Raw genomic sequence first — 27,954 nt, 5'->3', positions numbered from 1 at the left:
CACACACAGCCAGGGACGTATGCAAATGATCCGGGAGGGTGTCAGGCTGGTCATGCACTGCTGCGTTAAGTAAACACCTCTCGCTGGCTGCTCCCACTTCTGTCCTCCTCGACCCTCCTCACACCTCGCTATTATCACAAGTGTTTTCTGTTCTCCCACATTGTTCTTTTTGTTTTGGCAAATAACACAATTAGACGAGTGAGGAGCAACCTTGATGTCTGCCATTCATCACTAGGTTGTTAACTGTCTGGACATATCTCTACCTCTGTCTTCCTGTCTGCCTCTATGTTTGTCTCTCTGTGTCCGTGTCTCTTTCTTTCCCTCTGTCTGTCTCTCTGTCTGCCTCTCTATCTGCCTCCTCTCTGTCTGCCTCCCTGTCTGCCTCTCTGTCTATCTCCCTGTATGCCTCTCTGTCTGTCTCTCTGTCTGTCGCCCTGTCTGCCACCCCGTCTGCCTCCCTAAATGTCTCTCTGTCTGTCTGTGTTTCTGTATGCCTCCCTGTCTGTCCCTCTGTCTGCCTCTCTGTCTGCCTCTTTGTCTGTCTCTCTGTCTGCCTTTCTGTTTGCCTCTCTGTCTGTCTCTCTTTTTATCTCTCTGTCAGTCTCCCTCTGTCTGTCTGCCTCTGTCTGCCACTCTGTCTGCCTCTCTGTCCCTCTGTCTGTCTCTCTGTCTGTCTGTCTATCTGTCTCTCTGTCTGCCTATCTGTCTGGATCTCTTTCAGTCTCCATGTCTGTCTCTCTCTCTGTCCCTCTGTCTGCCCCTCTGTCTGCCCCTCTGTATGTCTGCCTTTCTGTCTGCCTCTCTGTCTACCTCCCTGTCTGCCTCCCTGTCTGTCTCTCTGTCTGCCCCTCTGTCTGCCTCTCTGTCTACCTCTTTGTCTGTCTCCCTGTCTTTCTCCCTGTCTGGCTCTCTGTCTGGCTCTCTGTGTGTCTCCCTTTCTGCCTCCCTGTCTGTCTCTCTGTCTACCTCTCTGTCTACCTCTCTTTCTGTCTTCCTGTCTGTCTCTCTGTCTGCCTCTCTGTCTGTCTCCCTGTATGTCTGCCTTTCTGTCTGCCTTTCTGACTTCCTCCCTGTCTGCCTCCCTGTCTGTCTGTCTGTCTCAGTCTGTCTCTCTGTACGCCTCTTTGTCTGTCTCTCTGTTGGCCTATTTGTCTGTCTGTGTCTCTGTCTGCCTCTCTGTATGCCTCTCTTTCTGTCTCCCTGTCTGACTCCCTGTCTGTCTCTCTGTCTGCGTCATTGTCTGTCTCCCTGTCTGTCTCCCTGTCTGACTCTCTGTCTGTCTCCCTGTCTGTCTCTCTGTCTGGGTCATTGTCTGTCTCTCTGTCTGTTTGTGTGTCTGTCTGCCTCTCTGTCTGCCTCTCTGTCTGCCTCTCTGTCTGTCTCCCTGTCTCTCCCTGTCTGTCTCCCTGCCTGTCTCTCTGTCTGTCTCCCTTTCTGCCTCTCTGTCTGGCTCTCTTTCTGTCTTCCTATCTGTCTCTCTGCCTGCCTCTCTGCCCTTCTCCCTGTATGTCTGCCTTTCTGTCTGCCTTCCTTTCTGCCTCCCTGTCTATCTCTCCATCTGCATATTTGTCTGTCTCTCTGTCTGTCTGTGTCTCTGTCTGTCTCTCTGTCTGCCTCTCTGTCTGTGTCTCTGTCTGTGTCTCTGTCTGCCTCTCTGTCTGCCTCTGTCTGCCTCTCTTTCTGCCTCTCTTTCTATCTCTCTGTCTGCCTCTCTGTCTATCTACCTGTCTGCCTCTCTGTCTATCTCCCTGTCTGTCTCCCTGTCTGTCTCTCTCTCTGTCTGTCTCTCTGTCTGTCTGCCAGTCTTTGTCTCAAATGGCACCCTGTTCTATATATAGTTCACTATTTCTCACCAGGATCCATATGGCTCTAGTCAAAAGTAATTCACGACACAGGAAATAGACTGCCATATAGCACTCAGCCTTTGTGAGGAAAAGTGCTTCTCAAACATGCAGGAGAGCCTGAGTCAATGTGCGTTAGTTTATAAAGAGCTTGGAAGGAAGTTTGGCCTCCGCAAGACAAAGAGGTTGTTGTCTCATCTTAGACAGAGTTAAGATTGTTGTTAGACCATAATGGACTTTTCAAGAGGGACAGGGAGGCCAGTTTACTGGAACACCAGAGATTTGGATTTGTGACTGTTGGTGTGTCAGGACTGTAATTAGACACAACAGATAGGGGAGAGAACATGTTGAAACCAAAGTTGGCCAAATAAAATAAAGATACATAGCTTTTTTGTTATTTGTTAGCACCAGTACAATGTTATACAGTACCAGTCAAACGTTTGGACACACCTACTCATTCAAGGGTTTTACTTTATTTGTAATATTTTCTACAAAGACATCAAAACTATGAAGTAACACATATGGAATCAAGTAGTAACCAAAAAAGTGTTCAACAAATCAGAATTTGAGATTCTTCAAAGTAGCCATCCTTTGCCTTGATGACAGCTTTGCACACTCTTGGCATTCTCTCAACCAGCTTCATGAGGAATGCTTTTCCAACAGTTTTGAAGGAGCACTTGTTGGCTGCTTTTCCTTCACTCTGCAGTCCAACTCATCAATTGGGTCCCAAACCATTTCAATTGGGTTGAGGTTGGGTGATTGTGGAGGCCAAGTCATCTGATGCAGCACCATCACTCCGCTTCTTGGTCAAATAGCCCTTACACAGCCTGGAGGTGTGTTTTGGGTCATAGTACTGTTGAAAAACGCACCCCCACATCATCACACCACCTCCTCCATGCTTCACGGTGGGAACCACACACCTCTGCGGCTCACAAAGACACGACAATGTCTTTTGTTACTACATGATTCCATGTGTGTTATTTCATAGTTTTGATGTTTTCACTATTATTCTACAGTGTAGAAAACAGTAAACATAAAGAAAAACCCTTGCATGAGTGGGTGTGTCCAAACTTTTGACTGGTACATAAATATTTTACATTAGTATATCAGCACTGTAAAGTTGATTGGAATTGAGCAGAAAGGTTGAAAGATAGAGTTTGATATACCCAACAGCTCAATAGCGAGGGCAAACTATTAGCAATGATGTTGTGATACATAAGAGAAACTCCCAAAGGTAAAAGGGGAGGGAACAATCAGAGGTCGGTAGATAAGTCAGGACGTACAGTTTAGTAGACTTAGCAGGTCAACACTGCGTGGGAGTGCAAACTTTTACAGCGATTACTATGTTTTGAGACATGGTGTAATTCCCAAAAGAAGAAGGTGAGATAACTTCTGTGAACTATCAAATCACACAGAGGTCATGCTGAAAGACCAGAGGGAAAAGTACCACTTTAATCACAGAAGAGTAAGCACAGTAAAAACAAAGTCCAAGGAGGTCAACGTGATGAGTTCAAAATGGCTTTGGATAGTTCCTTTGTTTTGACAGGAACTAATGGCGAGGCAATTGATATAGTACTATATATAGGAAAATAATTGGTGAAGAAAAAAACTGAGGACATCTGACTTGCTTAGTGTCAGAAGATGCTAATGAAGATAAAATGAAGCAGGGAGGTCAGAAAACCGGATATCCGAAATAAAGCGAATTGGTGGACGTAGCCTGTTAATGAACATTAAAAAATAAGACAGTGAGTGGACATACAGTGAGGAGATACGAAGAGTGCTCTATCTGCAGCAGTAACATTTTATATATATATATATTTATATATATATATATATATATATATAAATTGCTATTGTTAGGAAAGTAGGAGCTGTGGCTGGGAGGGAAGAGAAAAAAAGTGATGCGATGCAGAACGAAAGAGTAGTGGAAGAAAACTCTTGACAGCTTTCCGGTGGCAGAGTATATCTGACTGAAGGTTGAGCAGGGAGGTTGGAGGGAAAGTGCAACAGAGGGCTGCTGTCAGGCCACACCACAGCCTTCGTTTAACAAGGGCCAGGGATGAGCTGCTACTTCTGCATGAACAGCAGGAAGGCAGGATGCAGGGATGGGAGAGGGAGGGAGAGGGTGTGGTAGAAAAAGTGAGAGGGAGCGAGGAGTTGAAAGGGAGAGGCAGAGAGAGGGACAGGGAATGGAGGGAGGCAGGGGAGGAAGAAGAGGAGGAAAGAGATGGAGGGATGGAGAGGACGGGAGGGGTAAAGCTCATGCATTTTCCAGTACTTCACTACCTGTCACAGCAGAGAGCCTGGGCTTCCCGTGATGGTTGTGGCAGCTGGGAATGGAAATCCTCACTTATGATAGGGGCTAGGGTCGGATTCACTGAGATTTGGGAAATATTTGGCACTGCACCTGCCACCTGACATGGCATATTGGATTCGGACTCTCCTGCTGTCACACTTTGACACCTTGATCCACCTTTGATGAATTAGTGAAATCTCTGTACTTGTATCTGTATTGTGTCTGCATGTTTTTTTTGTTTTTTTCCACCTTTATTTAACCAGGTCGGCCAGTTGAGAACAAGTTCTCATTTACAACTGCAACCTGGCCAAGACAAAGCAAAGCAGTGCGAAACAAACAACAACATGGAGTTACACATAAACAAACGTACAGTCAATAACACAATAGAAAATAAAATCTATATACAGTGTGTGCAAATGAGGTAAGATAAGGGAGGTAAGGCAATAAATAGGCCGTAGTGGCGAAGTAATTGCAATTTAGCAAATAAACACTGGAGTGATAGATGTGCAGAAGATTAATGTGCAAGTAGAGATACTGGGGTGCAAAGGAGCGAAAAATAATAATAAATAACAATATGGGGATGAGGTAGTTGGATGCGCTATTTACAGATGGGTTATGTACAGGTGCAGTGAGCTGCTCTGACAGCTGATGCTTAAAGTTACATTGTTAGGTTAGAGATAGAACATTGTTATATTGTTAGGTTAGAGCTAGAACATTGTTCCATTGTAGGTTATATATAGAACATTGTTCCATTGTAGGTTAGAGATTGAACATTGTTCTATTGTTAGGTTAGAGCTAGAACATTGTTCCATTGTTAGGTTAGAGCTTGAACATTGTTCCATTGTTAGGTTAGAGCTAGAACATTGTTCCATTGTTAGGTTAGAGATAGAACATTGTTCCATTGTTAGGTTAGAGATAGAACATTGTTCCATTGTAGGTTATATATAGAACATTGTTCTATTGTTAGGTTAGAGATAGAACATTGTTCCATTGTTAGGTTAGAGCTAGAACATTGTTCCATTGTAGGTTATATATAGAACATTGTTCTATTGTTAGGTTAGAGCTAGAACATTGTTCTATTGTTAGGTTAGAGCTAGAACATTGTTCCATTGTAGGTTATATATAGAACATTGTTCTATTGTTAGGTTAGAGCTAGAACATTGTTCCATTGTAGGTTATATATAGAACATTGTTCTATTGTTAGGTTAGAGATATAACATTGTTCTATTGTTAGGTTAGAGCTAGAACATTGTTCTATTGTTAGGTTAGAGATAGAACATTGTTCCATTGTTAGGTTAGAGCTAGAACATTGTTCCATTGTAGGTTATATATAGAACATTGTTCCATTGTTAGGTTAGAGCTTGAACATTGTTCCATTGTTAGGTTATATATAGAACATTGTTATATTGTTAGGTTAGAGACAGAATATTGTTCTATTGTTAGGTTAGAGATAGAACATTGTTCTATTGTTAGGATAGAGATAGAACATTGTTCTATTGTTAGGTTAGAGCTAGAACATTGTTCCATTGTAGGTTAGAGATAGAACATTGTTCTATTGTTAGGTTAGAGATATAACATTGTTCTATTGTTAGGTTAGAGCTAGAACATTGTTCTATTGTTAGGTTAGAGATAGAACATTGTTCCATGTTAGGTTAGAGCTAGAACATTGTTCCATTGTAGGTTATATATAGAACATTGTTCTAATGTTAGGTTAGATATATAACATTGTTCTATTGTTAGGTTAGAGCTAGAACATTGTTCTATTGTTAGGTTAGAGATAGAACATTGTTCTATTGTTATGTTACAGCTAGAACATTTTCATATTCTTACGTTAGAGCTAGAACATTGTTCTATTGTTAGGTTATATATAGAAAAAGGTTATAATGTTAGGTTAGAGCTAGAACATTGCTCTATTGTTAGGTTATATATAGAACATTATTCTGTTGTTAGGTTAGAGCTAGAACATTGTTCTATTGTTAGGTTAGAGCTAGAACATTGTTCCATTGTTAGGTTAGAGCTAGAACATTGTTCCATTGTAGGTTATATATAGAACATTGTTCTATTGTTAGGTTAGATATATAACATTGTTCTATTGTTAGGTTAGAGATAGAACATTGTTCTATTGTTAGGTTAGAGCTAGAACATTGTTCTATTGTTAGGTTAGAGCTAGAACATTATTATATTGTTAGGTTAGAGATAGAACATTGTTCCATTGTTAGGTTAGAGCTAGAACATTGTTCCATTGTAGGTTATATATAGAACATTGTTCCATTGTTAGGTTATAGCTTGAACATTGTTCCATTGATAGGTTATAAATAGAACATTAATTCTATTGTTAGGTTAGAGATAGAACATTGTTATATTGTTAGGTTAGAGCTAGAACATTGTTCTATTGCTAGGTTAGAGATAGAGCATTGTTCTATTGTTAGGTTAGAGCTAGAACATTGTTCCATTGTAGGTTAGAGATAGAACATTGTTCTATTGTTAGGTTAGAGATAGAACATTGTTCTATTGTTAGGTTAGAGATAGAACATTGTTCCATGTTAGGTTAGAGCTAGAACAGTGTTCCATTGTAGGTTATATATAGAACATTGTTCTATTGTTAGGTTAGAGATAGAACATTGTTCTATTGTTAGGTTAGAGCTAGAACATTGTTCTATTGTTAGGTTAGAGATAGAACATTGTTCTATTGTTATGTTAGAGCTAGAACATTGTTATATTCTTACGCTAGAGCTAGAACATTGTTCCATTGTTAGGTTATATGTAGAACATTGTTCTATTGTTAGGTTATATATAGAAAAAGGTTATATTGTTAGGTTAGAGCTAGAACATTGCTCTATTGTTAGGTTATATATAGAACATTGTTCTGTTGTTAGGTTAGAGCTAGAACATTGTTCTATTGGTAGGTTAGAGCTAGAACATTGTTCCATTGTTAGGTTAGAGCTAGAACATTGTTCCATTGTAGGTTATATATAGAGCATTGTTCTATTGTTAGGTTAGAGATAGAACATTGTTCTATTGTTAGGTTAGAGATAGAACATTGTTCCATTGTTAGGTTAGAGCTAGAACATTGTTCCATTGTAGGTTATATATAGAACATTGTTCTATTGTTAGGTTAGCGATAGAACATTGTTCTATTGTTAGGTTAGAGCTAGAACATTGCTCTATTGTTAGGTTATATATAGAACATTGTTCTATTGTTAGGTTAGAGCTAGAACACTGTTCCATTGTTAGGTTAGAGCTAGAACATTGTTCAATTGTTAGGTTAGAGCTAGAACATTGTTCCATTGTAGGTTATATATAGAACATTGTTCTATTGTTAGGTTAGATTTAGAACATTGTTCTATTGTTAGGTTAGAGCTAGAACACTGTTCTATTGTTGGGTTAGAGCTAGAACATTGTTCCATTGTTAGGTTAGAGCTAGAACATTGTTCCATTGTTAGGTTAGAGCTAAAACATTGTTCCATTGTAGGTTATATATAGAACATTGTTCTATTGTTAGGTTATATATAGAACATTGCTCCATTGTAGGTTATATATAGAACATTGTTCTATTGTTAGGTTAGAGATAGAACATTGTTCTATTGTTAGGTTAGAGCTAGAACATTGTTCCATTGTTAGGTTAGAGCTAGAACATTGTTCTATTGTTGTAGAGATAGAACATTGTTCTATTGTTAGGTTAGAGCTAGAACATTGTTCCATTGTTAGGTTAGAGCTAGAACATTGTTCTATTGTTAGGTTAGAGATAGAACATTGTTCTATTGTTAGGTTAGAGCTAGAACATTGTTCCATTGTTAGGTTAGAGCTAGAACATTGTTCTATTGTTAGGTTAGAGATAGAACATTGTTCTATTGTTAGGTTAGAGCTAGAACATTGTTCCATTGTTAGGTTAGAGCTAGAACATTGTTCTATTGTTAGGTTAGAGATAAAACATTGTTCTATTTTTAGGTTAGAGATTGAACAGTGCAAGGTGTTCTACATTGGACGGACAAAGAGACGCATTCAAGACCGCTTAGCGGAACACAAGTACGCCATACGGGTAGGCAACGAAGACTACCCCATGGCAAGGCACTACAAGTCCTTACACCATGGCAACCCTGCCTCCCTACAAGCTATGGGTATTGATCATATTCCGGCCTCTATTAGAAAAGGGGACCGTCTTAAACAGTTAAACCAAAGGGAAAGTTTTTGGATTTACAAACTACAGGCCACTAAATACCCTGGTTTAAATGAAGATATGGATTTCTCACCCTTCCTGTAGGGTTGTGATGGGTCCATTTGCTGTCATCTAGTGGACATTTTGCTCAATTGCCCTCAGCTATGGTTAGACTGTTGTTGTTCATGTTTTGCTGTGTTCTAGTGTACTATGGAATATATTGCTTTCTTATTCTTGACACTTCTACCAGTCATATTTAAGGATAGAACTACCTTTCTAAGTGTTCTGATACTTCTAGCTTGGAGTTATATTTTTATGATAACATAGCTACAGTATTTCACCTTTTAATGTGTATAGTGTCAATTGTGTAACCACTCCCTCTTCCAATTAGGGCTAATTGGAAAAGCTGTTCAAAAGAGGACATTGTATTCATTTTTTTTGTGCTCCCTGACGAAGGCCATGCAGCCGAAACGCGTCGGTTTTTAAAAACCTTTGTTTCTATTGAACATGCTATACTAATAAAGGCATTTTAATGAATTATATAAAGAGTGCCTTGGTCCTCCTTTCTTTTTGATAACCAATTTACCCCTTTTACCAAAGAGCACCTTCTATCTACTAAAATGTACTATTGTGTACCTTAGTAGCGCTTCCATTCCTCCTCTTTCTACTAGAGATAGAACACTGTTCTATTGTTAGGTTAGAGACATTCTTGGGGGGAGAGGGGATGAATAGTAGTGCACGCTCAAATTGACAGTTTTTTGTTTGTATCAGATTAAAAAATATTTCGCATCTTCAACGTGGTAGGCATGTTGTGTAAATCAAAAGATACAAACCCCCCGAAAATCTATTTTAATTCCAGGTTGTAAGGCAACAGAATAGGAAAAATGCCAAGTGGGGTGAATACTTTCACAAGCCACTGTATATTGCAACAGACAAGCACAGTAAAACACAAATAACATAATTTAAGTGATCTCCAATATTTAAACCTAGGTCAGCTCTCCACCCTGTCAACCAGCACCAAGCCCCACTACACGTATCTTTACACGACAAGATACATGTCAAAAGGTCAGAAATCTCTAGGATGCCATTAGTTACGTCCAACCTATTAGTGCTGGCTAATTCAGCATAAAATCGACCCACCCATATTTAATGAATCAGCTTCTCGGGACCCCTCTCCTCGATTGCCCGAGGCTTCATGCTTGCGTCGATAGCAGAGAGGAAATGGGTCCCCAGGGCCAAATAACCACCGACTGCTCTCTCTTTATAGACACACTGCATCACTAGTAAAAAGAGAGCTATTTCCCTTCAGAGCTATTTCCCTGTTATACTGGATTTGAAGGTGGATGTTGCTTAAACTGTATATATGCCATTTGTAAATGTGAAGGAAAGCACTGCATTGGTGATTTGAGGGAAGGGATATGTACTGATGTAAAAATGTGAATATCTTAGGGCAATGTCTGATTGCAGAAGATTACCATTGCTACCAGAGAGCAATATTGCTGATTTGCTTTACAGGAAATAACAATCAAAAACCAATCAAGAGATAGGCAGAGGTGTTAAAATGACAAAAATCACATTTAGAAACCTTCTAGGAGCAACGTTTACATGGAAATGAAGATGAAGATGAAGTATTTTTTACGTAGTTTCCAAAACTGACCCTCTTTCTCTCTTTCTCCCCCTCCACCTTTTTCCCCCTCTCTCTCGCTCTTTCCCTCCCTCCCTCCAGGGGGGCGACTCCTGTTCCTGGTTGTGTGGCTAAACCTGGTGTCTCGAGGAGTGGATGGCTGCCCAGCCAAATGTGTGTGTTACAGCGAACCACGGCCCACCGTGGCCTGCCAGCAGCAAGGACTGTTCTCCATCCCTACCGAGATCCCTGTGCGGAGCCAGCGTATATTTCTCCAGAGCAACAAGCTGACCGTGGTCCGCTCCACCAGCTTCAGCTCCGTGCACAACCTTACCGTCCTCTGGATGTACTCCAACAATATCAGCCACATTGAGGCCGGGGCCTTCTACGGTCTGGAGCGGCTAGAGGAGCTGGACATTGGGGACAACAGTAACCTGAGGATCATCAGCCCGACAGCCTTCAGGGGTCTGTCCAAGCTTCACACCCTCCACCTGCACAGGTGCGGCCTGTCGGAGTTACCTGTCGGAGCGTTCCAGGGACTGTTCTCCCTGCAGTACCTCTACCTGCAGGACAATAACCTGCTGGCCCTGCACAACGACACCTTCCTGGACCTGGCCAACCTCACCTATCTGTTCCTGCACAACAACAAGATCAAGACCGTGTCAGACCACATGCTGCGCGGCCTCATCAACCTTGACCGCCTGCTGCTGCACCAGAACCGGGTCATCTACGTCCAGCCGAGGGCATTCAGCGACCTGGGGAAGCTGACCACGCTGTTCCTGTTCTACAACAACCTTACCGTGCTGACCGGGGAGACCATGGACCCGCTGGTGTCCCTGCAATACCTGCGTCTCAATGGGAACCAGTGGGTGTGTGACTGTCGGGCCAGTACCCTATGGGACTGGTTCAAACGCTTCAAGGGCTCCAGCTCTGAGCTCGAATGTAACGTCCCCCTGGAATTGTTCGGGAAGGACCTGAAACGGCTGAAGAGTAACGACCTGGAAGGGTGTGTGGAGACACCCCAGATCCAGACACAGCTCTTCAGCTCCAAGCCGCGTTCCGGAAAATTCCCCTTCACTGAAAATCCTCTGGGAGATGGAATTCCCAGATGTTGTCTTCCAGACAACGATAAGTCCTCTATCATCTCCGGGAAAACGATCGCTGACCCCTCATCTTACAACAGCCGTCAAATCACCAACAACCCCCTCAAGGAGAAGGAGAACATATCCAAGACCAAATTCAGAGAGCATGAGCGAACGAAAAACGAGACCATCCGGAATAAGCAGAGTCTCAACGACGGGCCTCTGGGGACCCTGTCCAACAACCTTGACCAGTCATTGGTTCAAATTGAAGACCTGGAACCCTCTACAGCCCCAACCAGGAAGAAAAAGAAGTGCACTAAAAAGCCCAAATCTGACGCCCAGTGTCTCAAAGGCCATGGATCTACAATGCAGGTGGCGCTGAGTTCTCTCTTCATGTCCATAGTCTGGATCTGGTTCTCGTTGGCCATGTCTTAGGACCTTAGGGCCTGGCTGGGATTAGATCACATGCTAAATATACATTGCTGGGACTCACAGATTGTTATTAATGCTCATGACAATAATACAGAATCCTTCTGCAGTGACCTCTGACCTCCAATAATAGCCTAGAGACTGATAACCAGGAGGTCAGGTTTGGACAGATTACCAGGGTAACAAGGACTATGTCCTTGAAGTTAAACTACAAAAGAAGTTAAAATACAATTTAACAAAATGGATGCCTTTACAGAACACATCATATCTAATGTATATAATAAATCGGTGCCCAAATTGTTTGTTCTGTATGTACTTTATTGTACCGTGTCTAAGCTACACCACTTTGGAGACTCTCCTTATTCCTATTCCCCTCTCAAAAAGCTTTTACTGCAACAACAGTGACTGCTGAGACAGACCACTGAAAAAATAGGAAAAAACATCATTCCGAGGGCCGGCTTAACGCACACAAAGAACGTTTATTAAAAAATAGATTTTCATGCCCTCCCCCCCATTATTTATTAAAAAAAAAGTGATGCATTTGTTGGGTACTGTTATGTTTTTTATGTTTATACGTATTTCAGTAAAGACAAATGTTTATTGTTCCCCAGTTTGAGTTCTGTTTTCATCACAGTATGGATACAGGTAGCATTGGCTAATAGAAAGCTGGCTAAATGTTTTACAGAGATTGCAATGGAATCATAGATATGCATTTTATTTTACTTGTGTACAAGTATGAATATATTATGAATAAAAGGTCTCCTTTCATATAACTGGTTGGTTATTGATGTGTTCTTTTTAGGCATTAGAGGGATAGTCTTCAGTATAGCTCTTCAGTATAACCAGTAACACAATCACACAGAATTCAACAGCCTAAAACAGAATCACTCATAACTGCTCAATCGTATTTTGCTGCTTCAGACTATTGTTCATGAACACGATGTAATGTAATACATGTCCAAAAAGTATAGTAGGCCTTCGGCAGTGTCTGAATTTCTTCGCACATAGACATATGAAACCTTAACGTACATTGATGATCTATGATCTAAAGGACACAAGGACATATTGCATAACATAAATAATAGCAGAGGCAGGTTTCCTCTTGCACTGCTAACACAGGGATTACATCATCAACACTCATAAAAATGTACAACAACATTCTGTTATGCTATTTTAATGAGGTATGTGAAAAATACATGCCCCATAATGCTATAAAAAGATCCCTCAGATGTTGTAAAAAAAATGGCCCTGAGATCTACAGTGAACAGCAGCTAGTGTCACCTCACTCACATAACATATCACCTAAGCGTACAGTAAGTAGACCCTAACTTTTCCCCAAGTTCCTTATAAACAGATGGCAGGCCAGGCAAGGATGGACTGGGACCACAAATCGGCCCATTTCTAACATACTGGCCCATTTATTTCCTTCGAGGCCCTTACTCCAGCTAATTTGTTTCCAGGAGGCCCCAATTATTAGCCAAATAACAACTATTCTATGCAATTTTTTCTTACAATAAACAGTATTGACAGGCCCACTGGGCTAAAGATGGACCAGCCCATCTGGCATTTGCCTGAATTGCCCTGTGGACTGTTCATATCTGGGCCTGGCCTACAGCGGCAGGGCAGGCTCATATTTTGTGGTGCTTTGTCAACCCTGGCCTGATTTCGGTATCTCAGCCCCGGTAGTACTCTGCATTTAGTTCTTTCTCCTCTCGGTCCTCCACGGGATACTGGCACCCGACGCCCGGGTGAGTGACGCGCTTGCTCTGCTGTGTGTGTGTGTGTCACCAGCGTGAGCTCACTTGGCGGCAGGTTTCTAACATACTGTGGTTAGCGCGATGGGCCAGTAACCAATAGGATGTTGTGGATGCCGATCGCCATGAATGTTGATTGTGGCAGCCCCCCGCACCTCTCTAATTCAGGGTTAAAGGCGGAAGACATATTTCAGTTGAATGCATTCAGTTGTACAACTGACTAGCTATCCCCATATCCCGCTCATGAAACAGATTTCATTAATCTACTAAAGCAGGACTGGACTGCATCAATCTTCCTAGAGACCACATATCCTATCTGTCTTTCACTATATTTTGTCTTTTTCATTTCTGTACTTTGTGGGGGGTCTAAGGGTCTAAGGGCACCAGCTCTTATTCCGCCAATACTGACATGACTAAAAAGAGTACCCATACACATTTTGTCTACAGGATTGCCCTGAATGCTTTCCATATGACCCCTAAAAAGTTTTTATATTCTCTGCTTTTTACTTTTGTGGGGGGAGTTGATCTGGTCTAATGTCACCAACGCTGATATGTCTGTAAAGAGAAAGCCTGCCCTTACACATCTTTCATCAAAGTGCTTTTGGTGTTACCTCTAAAAGTGACTTGAAATGATTCACACAGACTTATTCGTACACCTCCTGTCCAAATATTATTTTAGTATGACCTCGGAAAGCTATTTGAAAAAGATCTATACGGACCAATATGTCCTAAAATATCATTTGGAATAGCCATACCACTGTTTCTTTGTTCATATGGTTTGCGTGCGGCAAGATCTTGCTTTATCAGTAACTTCAAACGCAGTATGACACTTGCATAAGATGCCTCAGGGCAAATGACAGGAACACAAAATAAGGTTTTTGTATATTGCGATCCATGATCTCTATATTGCTCATGATTTCACGAAAAGATTCAACACATATGACAACCTGGCTGTATATTCAAAGAAAAAAAAAAACACGTGGCAACTTTCATTGAAGAAGAGGAGAGGAAGAAGAGAGTAGAGGAAGAGGAGAGTAGGAAGAGAGGAGAGGAAGAAGAGAGGAAGATGAGAGCAAGAGGAGAGGAAGAGGAGAGGAAGAGGAGAGGACCCAAGCGAGCCATGGAGATATCAATCTGGAGAGGGAATCAACAGGAGAAATAGGCATGCTCTTCTTCTACCTCCCCTCTAATAGACTAACTCTCTTTTCCACTCATTGTTAAATTAACAAACCTGTGTTAAAATAATATCTGACGTCTTTGGCTGGCGCAATAGGAATAGGAATGGATTGGATAGTCATGGAAACTTAAATCCCTTCCATCTGGCAGTCCAGGGAGGCTAAATAAATGCTCACATTATTTTAAATAGTTCAAACAGTATTTGAACCCAGTTTTTGAGGCACTGTTGCTGGTGGAGGTGGAAAATAACTCAGGGCTAGGGAAGTTATCTGGTGTTGGAAGGAGGAAAATAGCTAAATGTAGCATTTAACTCGTTTTCAGTGCCCACCATGCAGCTGATGTGCAGCCATACTGTAATGGCTCTTGGTAGTTATGGTATAGCTTGGTAGTCATAGTAGCTCTTTTAGATTTGTTCAGATGACAGATGTAAACAGTTTAATTAAATTTGATGAGCAAAGGTAAAAAATATTGTTCAATGTTTATTAGTTTTATTGTTCGCTACTAACCACAAAGAAATATCTTAGTTTCCACTTAAATCTGTATTTATTGTAACTTCCACTAACATACTTGGGAGGAGAGCCATCATTTTACTTTAAGTTACTTTAAAGTTTCATTTTCTGGAAGGGCAATAAACGTTCTCACAGATCATTTTCAATATTGCAATAACTGCCCAGGTCAATGTCATTTGGAAATACATTTTTATTCACATTTTTGGGGGGAGTGCTCACAGTTATTTGTTGTTTATGTTTTCTAATTTGCTTATATTTAGCATTTTTAATTAATTTCAGCTTGCTTCAAAGACAAAGTAACAAGGACCTTTACAACAACAAACGGTTAATATCAGCAGTTCTTCAATATTCAATAAAAGTGATCTGCCTACAATTCTCCATGAATATTCTCTTTGACTCTCCACATCTCCTTCGCAGAACCCCTTTGATCATGAGTAATAAGACATTTTTCTAAGCTCCACTGAATGTGATTGAAATATTAGAGTTCATGGCCCGGGGCGTAAGCTTATATGAGAAAGTTTATGCTGCTCACCGCTAAAGGACCTCAGACACATAAGACACACACGCACGCACGCACACACACACACACACACACACACACACACACACACACACACACACACACACACACACACACACACACACACACACACAAAGGCCCTGATAGGTTCAGTGGTGGCATAAAGCAGTCCCAAAGAAAATGACAGCCTCCACAAAAACAAAATTGCTCACAAACTTCCTAAAATATTCTTTCAACTTTTCTTTCTGTAATCCAGAGAGATGGGGCACAGTACGCGATGGCTTCACAGTTGGTACATAATTATTACACCAAAGTCGCTGAGCTGGTATTTTCCAGAGTCAGAAAGCCCAGGGCTCTGTCCATCAGCATGGCTGCCTAGGGTGATACTCGGTGAACAGATGGTTCATCAATGTCACCCTTCTCCTCTCTGATGTCCGCACGGCACAGTGGAATAAGCCGCCTCATTTAAATCATTTGTGAGCATTTGACACGTTTGTGAATATTTGCTGGGATCAGTGTGTAACTTTAACCTTCACCAGTTCTCAGACTGCTGAGAGAAAGACAGGAAGGTGATATTAATGGGTTAAAGGGGCATGGGGTGAGGAATGGTATCATGGGGTAAATTCCTAACAGAATGTTTTAGACGTTGTGACATCAGACCGCTATCATCATTGTCTCCTTCACAATGTGGCGAACAGGTGAGAAGGTAACAACGTTGCTCAAAAACAACACCAACAATAACAGAAAACCCAACAACAACAGCACCACCACCAACAACAGCAAACCAAACAACACCAACAACAATAAAAACAGCACCACCACCAATAACAACACCAAGAACAACAACACCAATAACAACCCAACAATAGCAACAACACCAGCAACAAAAACAACAACAACACCAACAATAACAGCAACACCACCATAAACGCGGCTTCTGTTGCTGTAGGATTGTCCATGAGGCATCCACGTACAGTGGACACATTTGGTAAGTCCTTACTCTAAACTAGGGGTTTTCAAACCTTTCCTCAGGGACCCCCAGCCATTCCATGTATTTGAACTGCTCCAGAGCTAGAACAACTCATTCAACTTGTCAACTAATTATAAAGCCCATGATTTGGGGAATCAGGTCAGCTAGTTCAGGGTTACAACAAAACTGTGAAACGTCGTGGGGTCTCAGAAGAGAAATTTGAAAACCACTGCTTTAATCTAACCCTACGTACAGTGCCTTCGGAAATTATTCAGATCCCTTGACTTTTTCCAAATGTTGTTACGTTACAGCCTCGTTCTAAAATTGATTAAGTATTTTTTGTCCCTCATCAATCTACAAACAATACCCAAAAAGGTTTTTAGAAACGTTTGCTAATTTATACAAAATTCTAAACTGAAATATCACATTTACATAAGAATTCAGACCCTTTACGCAGTATTTTGTTGGAGTACCTTTGGCAGCGATTACATACTCAAGTCTTTTTGGGTATGACACTACAAGCTTGGCACAACTGTATTTGGAGAGTTTCTCCCATCCTTCTTTTCAGATCCTTTCAAGCTCTGTAAGGTTGGAGGTGGAGCATCACTGCACAGCTATTTTCAGGTCTCTCCAAAGATGTTCAATTGGGTTCAAGTCCGGGCTCTCGCTGGGCCACTCAAGGACATTCAGAGACTTGTTCCGAAGCCACTCCTGCGTTGTCTTGGCTGTGTGCTTAGGGTCGTTGTCCTGTTGGAAGGTGAACCTTCACCCCACTCTGAGGTCCTGAGCGGTCTGGAGCAAGTTTTCATCAAGGATTTCTCTGGACTTTGCTCCATTAATCTATCCCTCTATTTTTACTAGTGTCCTAGTCCCTGCCACTGAAAAACAACACCCCACCATGATGCTGCCACCACCATGTTTCACCATAGGGATGGTGCCAGGTTTCCTCCATACGTGAAGCTTGGCATTCAGGCCAAAGAGTTCAAGTTGTTTTCATCAGACAGTGGAGAGAACAAGTATTTGATACACTGCCGATTTTTCAGGTTTTCCTACTTACAAAGCATGTAGAGAGGTCTGTCATTTGTATCATAGGTACACTTCAACTGTGAGAGATGGAATCTAAAACAAAAATCTAGAAAATCACATTGTATGATTTTTAAGTAATTAATTTGCATTTTATTGCATGATATAATTATTTGATACATCAAAAAACAGAACTTAATATTTGGTACAGAAACCTTTGTTTGCAATTACAGAGATCATACGTTTCCTGTAGTTCTTGACCAGGTTTGCACACACTGCAGCAGGGATTTTGGCCCACTCCTCCCATACAGACCTTCTCCAGATCCTTCAGGTTTCGCGGCTGCCGCTGGGCAATACGGACTTTCAGCTCCCTCCAAAGATGTTCTATTGGGTTCAGGTCTGGAGACTGGCTAGGCCACTCCAGGACCTTGAGATGCTTCTTATGGAGCCTCTCCTTAGTTGCCCTGGCTGTGTGTTTTGGGTCGTTGTCATGCTGGAAGACCCAGCCACGACCCATCTTCAATGCTCTTACTGAGGGAAGGAAAAAATCTTGCGATACATGGCCCCATCCATCCTCCCCTCAATATGCTACAGTCGTCCTGTCCCCTTTGCAGAAAAGCATCTCCAAAGAATAATGTTTCCACCTCCATGCTTCACGGTTGGGATGGGGTTGTACTCATCCTTCTTCTTCCTCCAAACAAGGCGAGTGGACTGTGGTCCCAGCTCTCTTCAGGTCATTGACCAGGTCCTGCCATGTAGTTCTGGGCTGATCCCTCACCTTCCTCATGATCATTGATGCCCCACGAGGTGAGATCTTGCATGGAGCCCCAGACCGAGGGTGATTGACCGTCATCTTGAACTTCTTCCATTTTCTAATAATTGTGCCAACAGTTGTTGCCTTCTCACCAAGCTGCTTGCCTATTGTCCTGTAGCCTATCCCAGCCTTGTGCAGGTCTACAATTTATCCTTGATGTCCTTACACAGCTCTCTGGTCTTGGCCATTGTGGAGAGGTTGGAGTCTGTTTGATTGAGTGTGTGGACAGGTGTCTTTTATACAGGTAACGAGTTCAAACAGGTGCAGTTAATACAGGTAATGAGTGGAGAACAGGAGGGTTCTTAAAGAAAAACTAACAGGTCTGTGAGAACCAGAATTCTCACTGGTTGGTAGGTGATCAAATACTTATGTCATGCAATAAAATGCTAATTAATTACTTAAAAACCATACAATGTGATTTTCTGGATTTTTGAGATTTTAGATTCCATCTCTCACAGTTGAAGTGTACCTATGATAAGAATTACAGACCTCTACATGCTTTGTAAGTAGAAAAACCTGCAAAATCGGCAGTGTATCAAATACTTGTTCTCCCCACTGTACGTAAATAAGGTATTTTTGTTTTTGTATTTTAAAAGATTTGCTAGCATTTATAAAAATCTGTTTTTGCTTTGTTATTACGAGATATTGTGTGTAGATTGATGAGAATTTTGTTAAATTTAATCAATTTTAGAACAAGGCTTTAACGTAACAAAACGTGGAAAAGGTCAAGTAGTCTGAATACTTTCCAAAGGCACTGTATATTGGTGCCCTGTATGAGGAATCTTGAATGGAACTTTGAAGAGGACCAAATGTCCAACACATCTTTCAAAACAGTCTTTATGTTGCCATGTTATGACAGCCTTTACATGCGTACAATATCTATGTACAGTAAATTATGACAATTAAACATTTTTCGTCTCATTGCACAGGGGAGGTGTAGTATCCAACAGGGGTAATCCCATAAACCATTTATCAAGGGCTGAGCTGATCATCTTTTCTCAATCAGTTAGGATTTTGGAATGTAGAGTGGCAATTTGTTCTCTAGCTAAATTCCCTAGATTAATAGACTATTTCAGAGCCATTCCTACTAGTCTGGGACACAGCGTACCACTGACACGCTGTAGTACGAGGCTGAAGAGCTTTTGCAGTAGATTATGCTGATATCCAATAGGATTTGACAGTTTTCACCTCATGAAACGACCACAGTAGTACTGGTGCATCTAATGATCCATCTAAGCGTTATTAAAAATAATAAATCATACACACATGCGTGTACATGGATGGACACACACACACACACACACACACACACACACACACACACACACACTACTCTCCCATGACTGTGTACGTGCCAGAGAGCAGAGGGATCAGTACAGCTGGGCAGCTCTCATTCTCACAGCTGTAAATCCTGACGAGGCAGGAAGCACACAGTCAGTAATAAGACAGGCAGCACATGGTCAATAATTAGGCATCACATAGTCAGTAATCAGGCAGGCAGCACACAGTCAGTAATCATGCAGGCAGCACATGATCAATAATTAGGCACCACATAGTCAGTAATCAGGCAGGCAGCACACAGTCAGTAATCAGGCAGGCAGCACATGGTCAATAATTAGGCATCACATAGTCAGTAATCACGCAGGCAGCACACAGACAGTAATCAGGCAGGCAGCACACAGTCAGTAATCAGGCTGGCAGCACATAGTCAGTAATCAGGCAGGCAGCACACAGTAAGTAATCAGGCTGGCAGCACATAGTCAGTAATCAGGCAGGCAGCACATAGCCAGTAATCAGGCAGGCAGCACACAGTCAGTAATCAGGCAGGCAGCACACAGTCAGTAATCAGACTGGCAGCACACAGTCAGTAATCAGGCAGGCAGCACATAGTCAGTAATCAGGCAGGCAGCACACAGTCAGTAATCAGGCTGGCAGCACATAGTCAGTAATCAGGCAGGCAGCACACAGTCAGTAATCAGGCTGGCAGCACATAGTCAGTAATCAGGCAGGCAGCACATAGCCAGTAATCAGGCAGGCAGCACACAGTCAGTAATCAGGCAGGCAGCACACAGTCAGTAATCAGACTGGCAGCACACAGTCAGTAATCAGGCAGGCAGCACATAGTCAGTAATCAGGCAGGCAGCACACAGTCAGTAATCAGGCAGGCAGCATATAGTCAGTGATCAGGCAGGCAGCACATGGTCAAAAATCAGGCAGGCAATACACAGTCAGTAATCAGGTAGCAGCTCATAGTCAGTAATCAGGCAGGCAGCACACAGTCAGCAATCAGGCAGGCAGCACACAGTCAGTAATCAGACTGGCAGCACACAGTCAGTAATCAGGCAGGCAACACATGGTCAAAAATCAGGCAGTTAATACACAGTCAGTAATCAGGTAGCAGCTCGTAGTCAGTAATCAATCAGGTAGCACACAGTCAGTAATCAGGCTGACAGCACATAGTCAGTAATCAGGCAGGCAGCACATAGCCAGTAATCAGGCAGTCAGCACACAGTCAGTAATCAGGCAGGCAGCACATAGTCAGTAATCAGACTGGCAGCACACAGTCAGTGATCAGGCAGGCAGCACATAGTCAGTAATCAGGCAGGCAGCACACAGTCAGTAATCAGGCTGGCAGCACATAGTCAGTAATCAGGCAGGCAGCACATAGCCAGTAATCAGGCAGGCAGCACACAGTCAGTAATCAGGCAGGCAGCACACAGTCAGTAATCAGACTGGCAGCACACAGTCAGTAATCAGGCAGGCAGCACATAGTCAGTAATCAGGCAGGCAGCACACAGTCAGTAATCAGGCAGGCAGCACACAGTCATTAATCAGGCAAGCAGCACATAGTCAGTAATCAGGCTGTTAGCACATAGTCAGTAATCAGGCAGGCAGCACACAGTCATTAATCAGGCAGGCAGCACACAGTCATTAATCAGGCAGGCAGCACATAGTCAGTTATTAGGCAGGCAGCACACAGTCAGTAATCAGGCAGGAATCACACAATCAGCAATCAGGCAGGCAGAACACAGTCAGTAATGTCAAATCTGTTCTGAACCAGATGCCTCAGAGAACATCTGAGGGCAGGACTGAAACCATAACACTGTGGTTTTAAAAACATTTTCACCAACAAAAATGCTTATATATTGATATACTTTATTTGACTGGGAGAACTCACACTAATGAACTTTTCAGAAAATAATGAGATGTAACCATGACAGACTTGGCTCGAAAGCTATTTTCTACCACGGACCATATTCATGGATTTGCACCTCCGTCACTCAGTTGCTACAAGCCAAACGTTATGAAGGTTTTTAAAACATCTCCGCCATATTAGTGCCCTACAGGTATGAAAGTGACTGGTGCCCAGTCATTCTGCATGTTGGGCTAATTACTGATTTTGTCAAATTTGTACTCTAGTGGCCTGGAAAATTATGACATTGGTAAAGTAGACAAATAATTAGTAGGTAACAACTTGCCAACCTTATGGTGTTGTCAAATTTATTTCAGAGAGATGGCTATAGTTGCCATTGGCTAGCAAAGTTCGTCAAAAATAGCTAGCAATGCTAACGTTAACTAGCTACATTTCGGTGCTGTCCTTTCACGATTAGCTAGATAGCTTAAGTTATACTATATCTAAAGTCAATCTGGCGACATAACAATGATGACAAAAGGTTTTCCAATTAATTATTTGCCTCCTTTGAAATATAATTTTGTTTCCAAGCCACAGTAATGCACTTTAGACAGAATTTTAGTCCGTGCCCATTGAGAATGCATCGAGAAGAATGCTCAGTTGGGCATCAGGCTTAAAATGAACTTCCAAAACAATATTGTGACGGAATGTGTAATCCATGAATAATTTGGTTTAACATTCAAACTAACATAACAGTTTCCAACATAAAGGAGAAAAACTTTTCAAAATGTCTTCCTTTCCTCCTTCTCAATTAGCCCCCAATCCTTCTTAATTAGCCCCCTAGCGCCCAGGAGATATGGAGGGAAAATCCATCTCTAACACAGTAATGTGTTACATTAATGTATTATACTGTGGAGGCATCTTCGTGGGAATAACATGCTCTACCCCCAACCAGGAGGGATGGCAGGCCTAGGCTCTTGAGGTACTTCTGGGGTGCTAGAGGGGTTATGTGCAATTCTGTACACGTCCCTGCCTCCAATTTTCACTCTCTAATGGAGCTGAGCATGTTCCGGAGCTAAGGATTTCTAAAATAGAGTTCTTCCTGACAGCCAGGGTCTTACTATGTTAATGTTAAACCCATAGGATTAGAAATTAGAATACTATAACGGACATGAACCTTCTTATGATGGTCCAAAGGTCAGCCATGATGGTCAGGGAGTTGGTCAACTATGATTTGCCAGTGCTGTGTTAAGTTATTGTGTAAAACAATGAATGTGAAGAATTTATCTGTGCTATGTCTCTGTAACTAGCTAGCCAGACAGTTTTAGAGGAATTATTCTATTAATTGTTATAATTCACTGCCAATAAGCCAACATTCCATTCAAACAATGCAGTCAATACACTGGCGGAAATCAGTTGATGATAGGACTTAGACAAGTTGTAAATGCAACAAGTATAGATATTGTATCATATAATAGCGTGACAGCAATATATGTAAACAGACATGTATAGTCTGTTTACATATATTTTAGAGGCTATTTATACAGAAAATGTGTATAAAACCCATAATAACTGTATTTTTATTATATGACAATATTTTAGGTTGACTACAGAACACAATTTCTGATACATCACATGCCTTACTTTTTCCCCCTGCATATGTAAAAGCAGGAAATGCATGACCTATGCCTCTACTTCAATTCATTCCAATTACACTGGTTTTGGATTTTTCTCTGACCAAGATGACTTTCATTTCGATCCCTTTATAGAACTTTGATGGTTTATGACATAGCCCCTCTAGTAATTTAATAACATCTCTATGGTTAGTCTCTAAAAGTCTAAGCCTTTGAGGGACACACATTTTTGACAGAAAACTACCTCCATACAGTGCCTTGCAAAAGTATTCATCCCCCTTGGCATTTTTCCTATTTTGTTGCATTACAACCTGTAATTTAAATGTATTTTTATTTGGATTTCATATAATGGACATACACAAAATAGTCCAAATTAGTGAAGTGAAATGAAAAAAATGTATTAAACTGTAAAGTGGTGCCTGCATATGTATTCACCCCCTTTGCTATGAAGCCCCTAAATAAGATCTGGTGCAAACAATTATCTTCAGAAGTCACACAATTAATTAAATAATCTACCTGTGTGCAATCTAAGTTTCACATGATCTGTCACATGATCTCAGTATATATACACTTGTTCTGGAAGGCCCCAGAGTCTGCAACATCACTAAGCAAGGGGCACATGAAGATCAAGGTGTAATGTCCGTCGCTCGAATGAGACCAAGGTGCAGCGTGGTAGGCGTACATTTTCTTTATTAAAATGGAGCTCTCCAAACAGGACAGGGATAAAGATGTGGAGAAGTACAGATCAGGGATGGGTTATAAAAAATATGGTTTTATAAAAAAATTGATGTTCGCCAAAAGGCATGTTGGAGACTCCCCAAACATAAGGAAGATGGCACTATGGTCAGATGAGACTAAAACGTAGCTTTTTAGCTATCAAGGAAAACGCTATGTCTGGTGTAAACCCAACACCATCCCCACAGTGAAGCATGGTGGTGGCAGCATCATGCTGTGGTGATGTGTTTCATTGGCAGGGACTGGGAAACTGGTCAGAATTGAAGGAATGATGGACGGCGCTAAATACAGGAAAAGTCTTGAGGGAACCTGTTTCAGTCATCCAGAGATTTGAGACTGGGATGGAGGTTCACCTTCCCGCAGGACAATGACCCTAAGCATACTGTTAAAGCAACACTCGAGTGGTTTAATGGGTAACATTTAAATTTATTTGAATGGCATAGTCAAAGCCCAGACCTCAATCCAATTGAGAATCTGTGGTATGACTTAAAGATTGCTGTACACCAGCGGAACCCATCCAACTTGAAGGAGCTGGAGCAGTTTTGCCTTCAGGAATGGGACAAAATCCCAGTGGACAGATGTGCCAAGCATATAGAGACATAGCCCAAGAGACTTGCAGCTGTAATTGCTGCAAAAGGTGGCTCTACAAAGTAATGACTTTGGAGGGGGTGAATAGTTATGCACGCTCAATTTTTTGTCTTTTTGTCTCATTACTTGTTTGTCTCACAAGAAAAAAATATTTTGCATCTTCAAAGTGGTAGGCATGTTGTGTAATCCAAATGATACAACCTCAAGCAACAAAATGAAAAATGCCAAGGGGGGTGAATACTTTCGCAAGCCACTGTACTTCCATTCATAAAAAAAAAAATTGGTACCAGTTACCTTCAGACGATACCTGTGACACTTGTGGGGGTCGTAGAGCAAAACCTTTTTGTGAGAAGACCAATTTTCCGGATGGCTCATTGTCTGACAAACACTGTTCTAGCTCGTCCACGTTCCACCACAGATGCTGGCCGGCTTAGGGGGTTTAGGCAGATGCGGTGGATTGAGACACAGCACATGCTGCACACAGCATGTAAAAAACAAATACAGTGCCTTTGGAAAGTATTTAGACCCCTTGCTTTTTCCACATTTTGTTACTTTACAGCCTTATTCTAAAATTGATTAATTGTTTTTTCCCTCATCGATCTACACACGATAACAAACATATAACAAACACATAAATATCACATTTACATACTGTAGGTATTCAGACCCTGTACTTTGTTGAAGCACCTTTGGCAGCAATTACAGCATCAAGTCTTCTTGTGCTTGACGCTACAAGCTTGGCACACCTGTTTTTGGGGAATATCCCAATCTTCTCTGCAGATCCTCTCAAGCTCTGTTAGGTTGGATGGGGACCATTTCTGCACAGCTATTTGCAGGTCTCTCCAGAAATGTTAGATCGGGATCAAGTCCGGGCCCTGGCTGGGCCACTCAAGGACGTTCAGAGACTTGTCCCGAAGCAACTCCTTTGTTGTCTTGAATGTGTGCTTAGGGTCTGAGGTCCTGAGCGTTCTGGAGCAGGTTTTCATTAAGGATCTCTCTGTACTTTGTTCAGTTCATCTTTGCCTCCATCCTTACCAGTCTCCCAGTCCCTGCCACTGAAAAACATCCGCACAGCATGATGCTGCCACCACCATGCTTCACCGTAGGGATAGTGCCAGGTTTTCTCCTGACGTGACGCTTGGTATTCAGGCCAAAGAGTTCCATCTTGGTTTCATCAGACCAGAGAATCTTGTTTGTCATTGTCTGAGAGTCTTTAGGTGCCTTTTGGCAAACTACAAGTGGGCTGTCACGTGCCTTATACTGAGGAGTGGATTCCAAAATTTGGAAAAAGTCAAGGGGTCTGAATACTTTACAAAGGCACTGTATATCTAGCTTAAATTGGCAGATTTTGCTGGAGATTTTTTATTATGTTATTTAGATTGACGCATGTTGCGTCAATAGAATTATTTTTGCCACACTGTGGGATTTACAGAATTCTCTACTATTGAAATACTATATGTGCACTAAGCTACCTTTAAGTACCACTCAAGATTGCGTCACAAAAAGGCATTGGAAATGCATTGTCAGATAACTTTATTCTTACATAGTTGTATAGATAGATTAGATTGTACAGATACATAGTTGTAATTAAGGGATAAGCGGCTCCGTTCTGTACATTACCTTGCTAAATGACTACAATGTGTAAAATGTCAAGAAACAGAGAAATGGACGATGCAGCGGGAAGAGGGGGAGCTGAGTCCCTTTGCAGAGTTCATTTTTCCAAGGTAAACAATCTAATCTTTTTTTGATAGAGACGTGACCCAGTCGTTCTTGAGATTAGTTCAATATTTTTGGACAAAAAAACAGTTCTTTATGTTCCGTTGCCATGCTCAGTGGCAACATTCTTATCCCTTGCTTGTTGTTAGCTAGCCAACTAGCTATGGCTACACAGTCATGGCCTCTGCTACCAGAATAACAACAGTGTATTCAGTTGCGTTTGTTTAAGCTGTTTATCCTGCAGTTGCCCAAGAAAACAATACTATAAGCACACGAGTAGAAACAATATTTTTTGTAGATATTTTCATTTATATAAAGGAATTCATACTTTCTCATCATATTTATGGATGCTACCCAGTCGATTGTTCTTTATGTTCTGTTGCCATGGTCTCTGGCAACATTCTTATCCCTTACTTGCTAGCTAACCAGATAGCTAGGGATAAACACAGTCACGACCTCTGCAGCCAGAATAACAGCAAAGTAGCTGTTTTCTATTGACAGTCATTTGAGTACATCCATAACAATGAGCTGATAATGCCTGATTTTGCCTGGCGTAGATCGAACAGTTTACCTTCTCATCAGGACACCAGTTTGTTTCTAGCAAAACTGCGAATATGTCAAGTGAACAAAACAATATCAGTTGCCTAAAACAGCTGGTCAAACCAGAAACGTGGGAGTATTTGACAGTATGACTAGGGACCAGAGAAATTCATGTTCATCACTCCTCTCTTCCAACTGTCCCGATATCTTTTCCAACTGTCCTGTTATCTGGTTTTAATGTCCAGTATAGAATGTGATTCTAACCAATCAGAAACGAGTATTCAACAATGCTGTGGTATAAACAAACAAAATAATACAGACCCCATCAAAATAAAGTATTTATAGAACCTTCTGACTCACAATAACACAATAACAAAGCATATTTCAATCAGAGAGCAACAGGCTATCATTCTCTATTCTATCAGAGGAATATACCGTGGCAAGCCTACCATTGCTGTGCCAATGGCCTGCAGGTGCCTGGGCACGGGACAATCCATCCCACTGTTCACTCCAGTAACTATGACTGATTCTCCCCAATCCGCACACCCCATTGTGTGCACATTCTTGGCTCAGGTTCCCCAATCTCATCCCTGCTGGGTGTTTAGAGAGTAAGGACGGAGGGGGTAGGCAGACAGATAAAGTGAAAAGAGACTGAGAAAGAGAGACAGGGGCATTTAGAAAGAAAGGAGAGAAGAGGTGAAGGGCAAACCTCTCATCCAAGCACTAAAAATGACAAAATAAGACAATGGCTAATGATTCCCTTATCGGCTGTGTCATGATTAATGATTATAACTGTAACAGAGTCTTTCTCATTAGTTTTATCTTGATTAGAACTATCCTCCAATAGACACTTAATACTATTGCAACTTTTATAACCACAACATCAACATTTGGTTTACACTTCCATTTAAGTCAAATATAATTCATTGGGTCTTTACAGCTAGATTACACACAGTACGATAACTTGACATTGAGTGTTTGGAGATATACAGTTGAAGTCGGAAGTTTACATACACTTAGGTTGGAGTCATTAAAACTCGTTTTTCAACCATTCCACAAATTTCTTGTTAACAAACTATAGTTTTGGCAAGTCAGTTAGGGCATCTACTTTGTGCGTGACACAAGTAATTTTTCCAACAATTGTTTACAGACAGATTATTTCACTTATAATTGACTGTATCACAATTCCAGTGGGTCAGAAGTTTACGTACACTAAGTTGACTGTGCCTATAAACAGCTTGGAAAATTCCAGAAAATTATGTCATGGCTTTAGAAGCTTCTGATAGGCTAATTGTCATCATTCGAGTAAATTGGAGGTGTCAGTGCCTCTTTGCTTGACATCATGAGAAAATTAAAATAACTCAGCCAATACCTCAGAATAAAAATTGTAGACCTCCACAAGTCTAGTTCATCC

At 41.5% G+C, this 27,954-nt stretch overlaps 1 protein-coding gene across 1 annotated transcript in view; it reads left to right on the top strand.

The window, feature by feature from the left end:
* LOC139389693 (reticulon 4 receptor) overlaps positions 1-11,868 on the top strand; it is a 65,958-nt gene extending 54,090 nt beyond the window's left edge. The window contains exon 2 of the mRNA XM_071136585.1: positions 10,020-11,868. Coding sequence (XP_070992686.1) covers positions 10,020-11,434 — 1,415 coding nt within the window. The 3' untranslated portion in view covers positions 11,435-11,868. The remainder of the gene's footprint in view (positions 1-10,019) is intronic.
* The last annotated feature ends 16,086 nt before the right edge of the window (positions 11,869-27,954 follow it).

Source organism: Oncorhynchus clarkii, chromosome 30 (assembly GCF_045791955.1).
Source record: "Oncorhynchus clarkii lewisi isolate Uvic-CL-2024 chromosome 30, UVic_Ocla_1.0, whole genome shotgun sequence".
NCBI lineage: Eukaryota > Metazoa > Chordata > Actinopteri > Salmoniformes > Salmonidae > Oncorhynchus > Oncorhynchus clarkii.
This window is presented reverse-complemented; position numbering and strand designations above follow the sequence as displayed.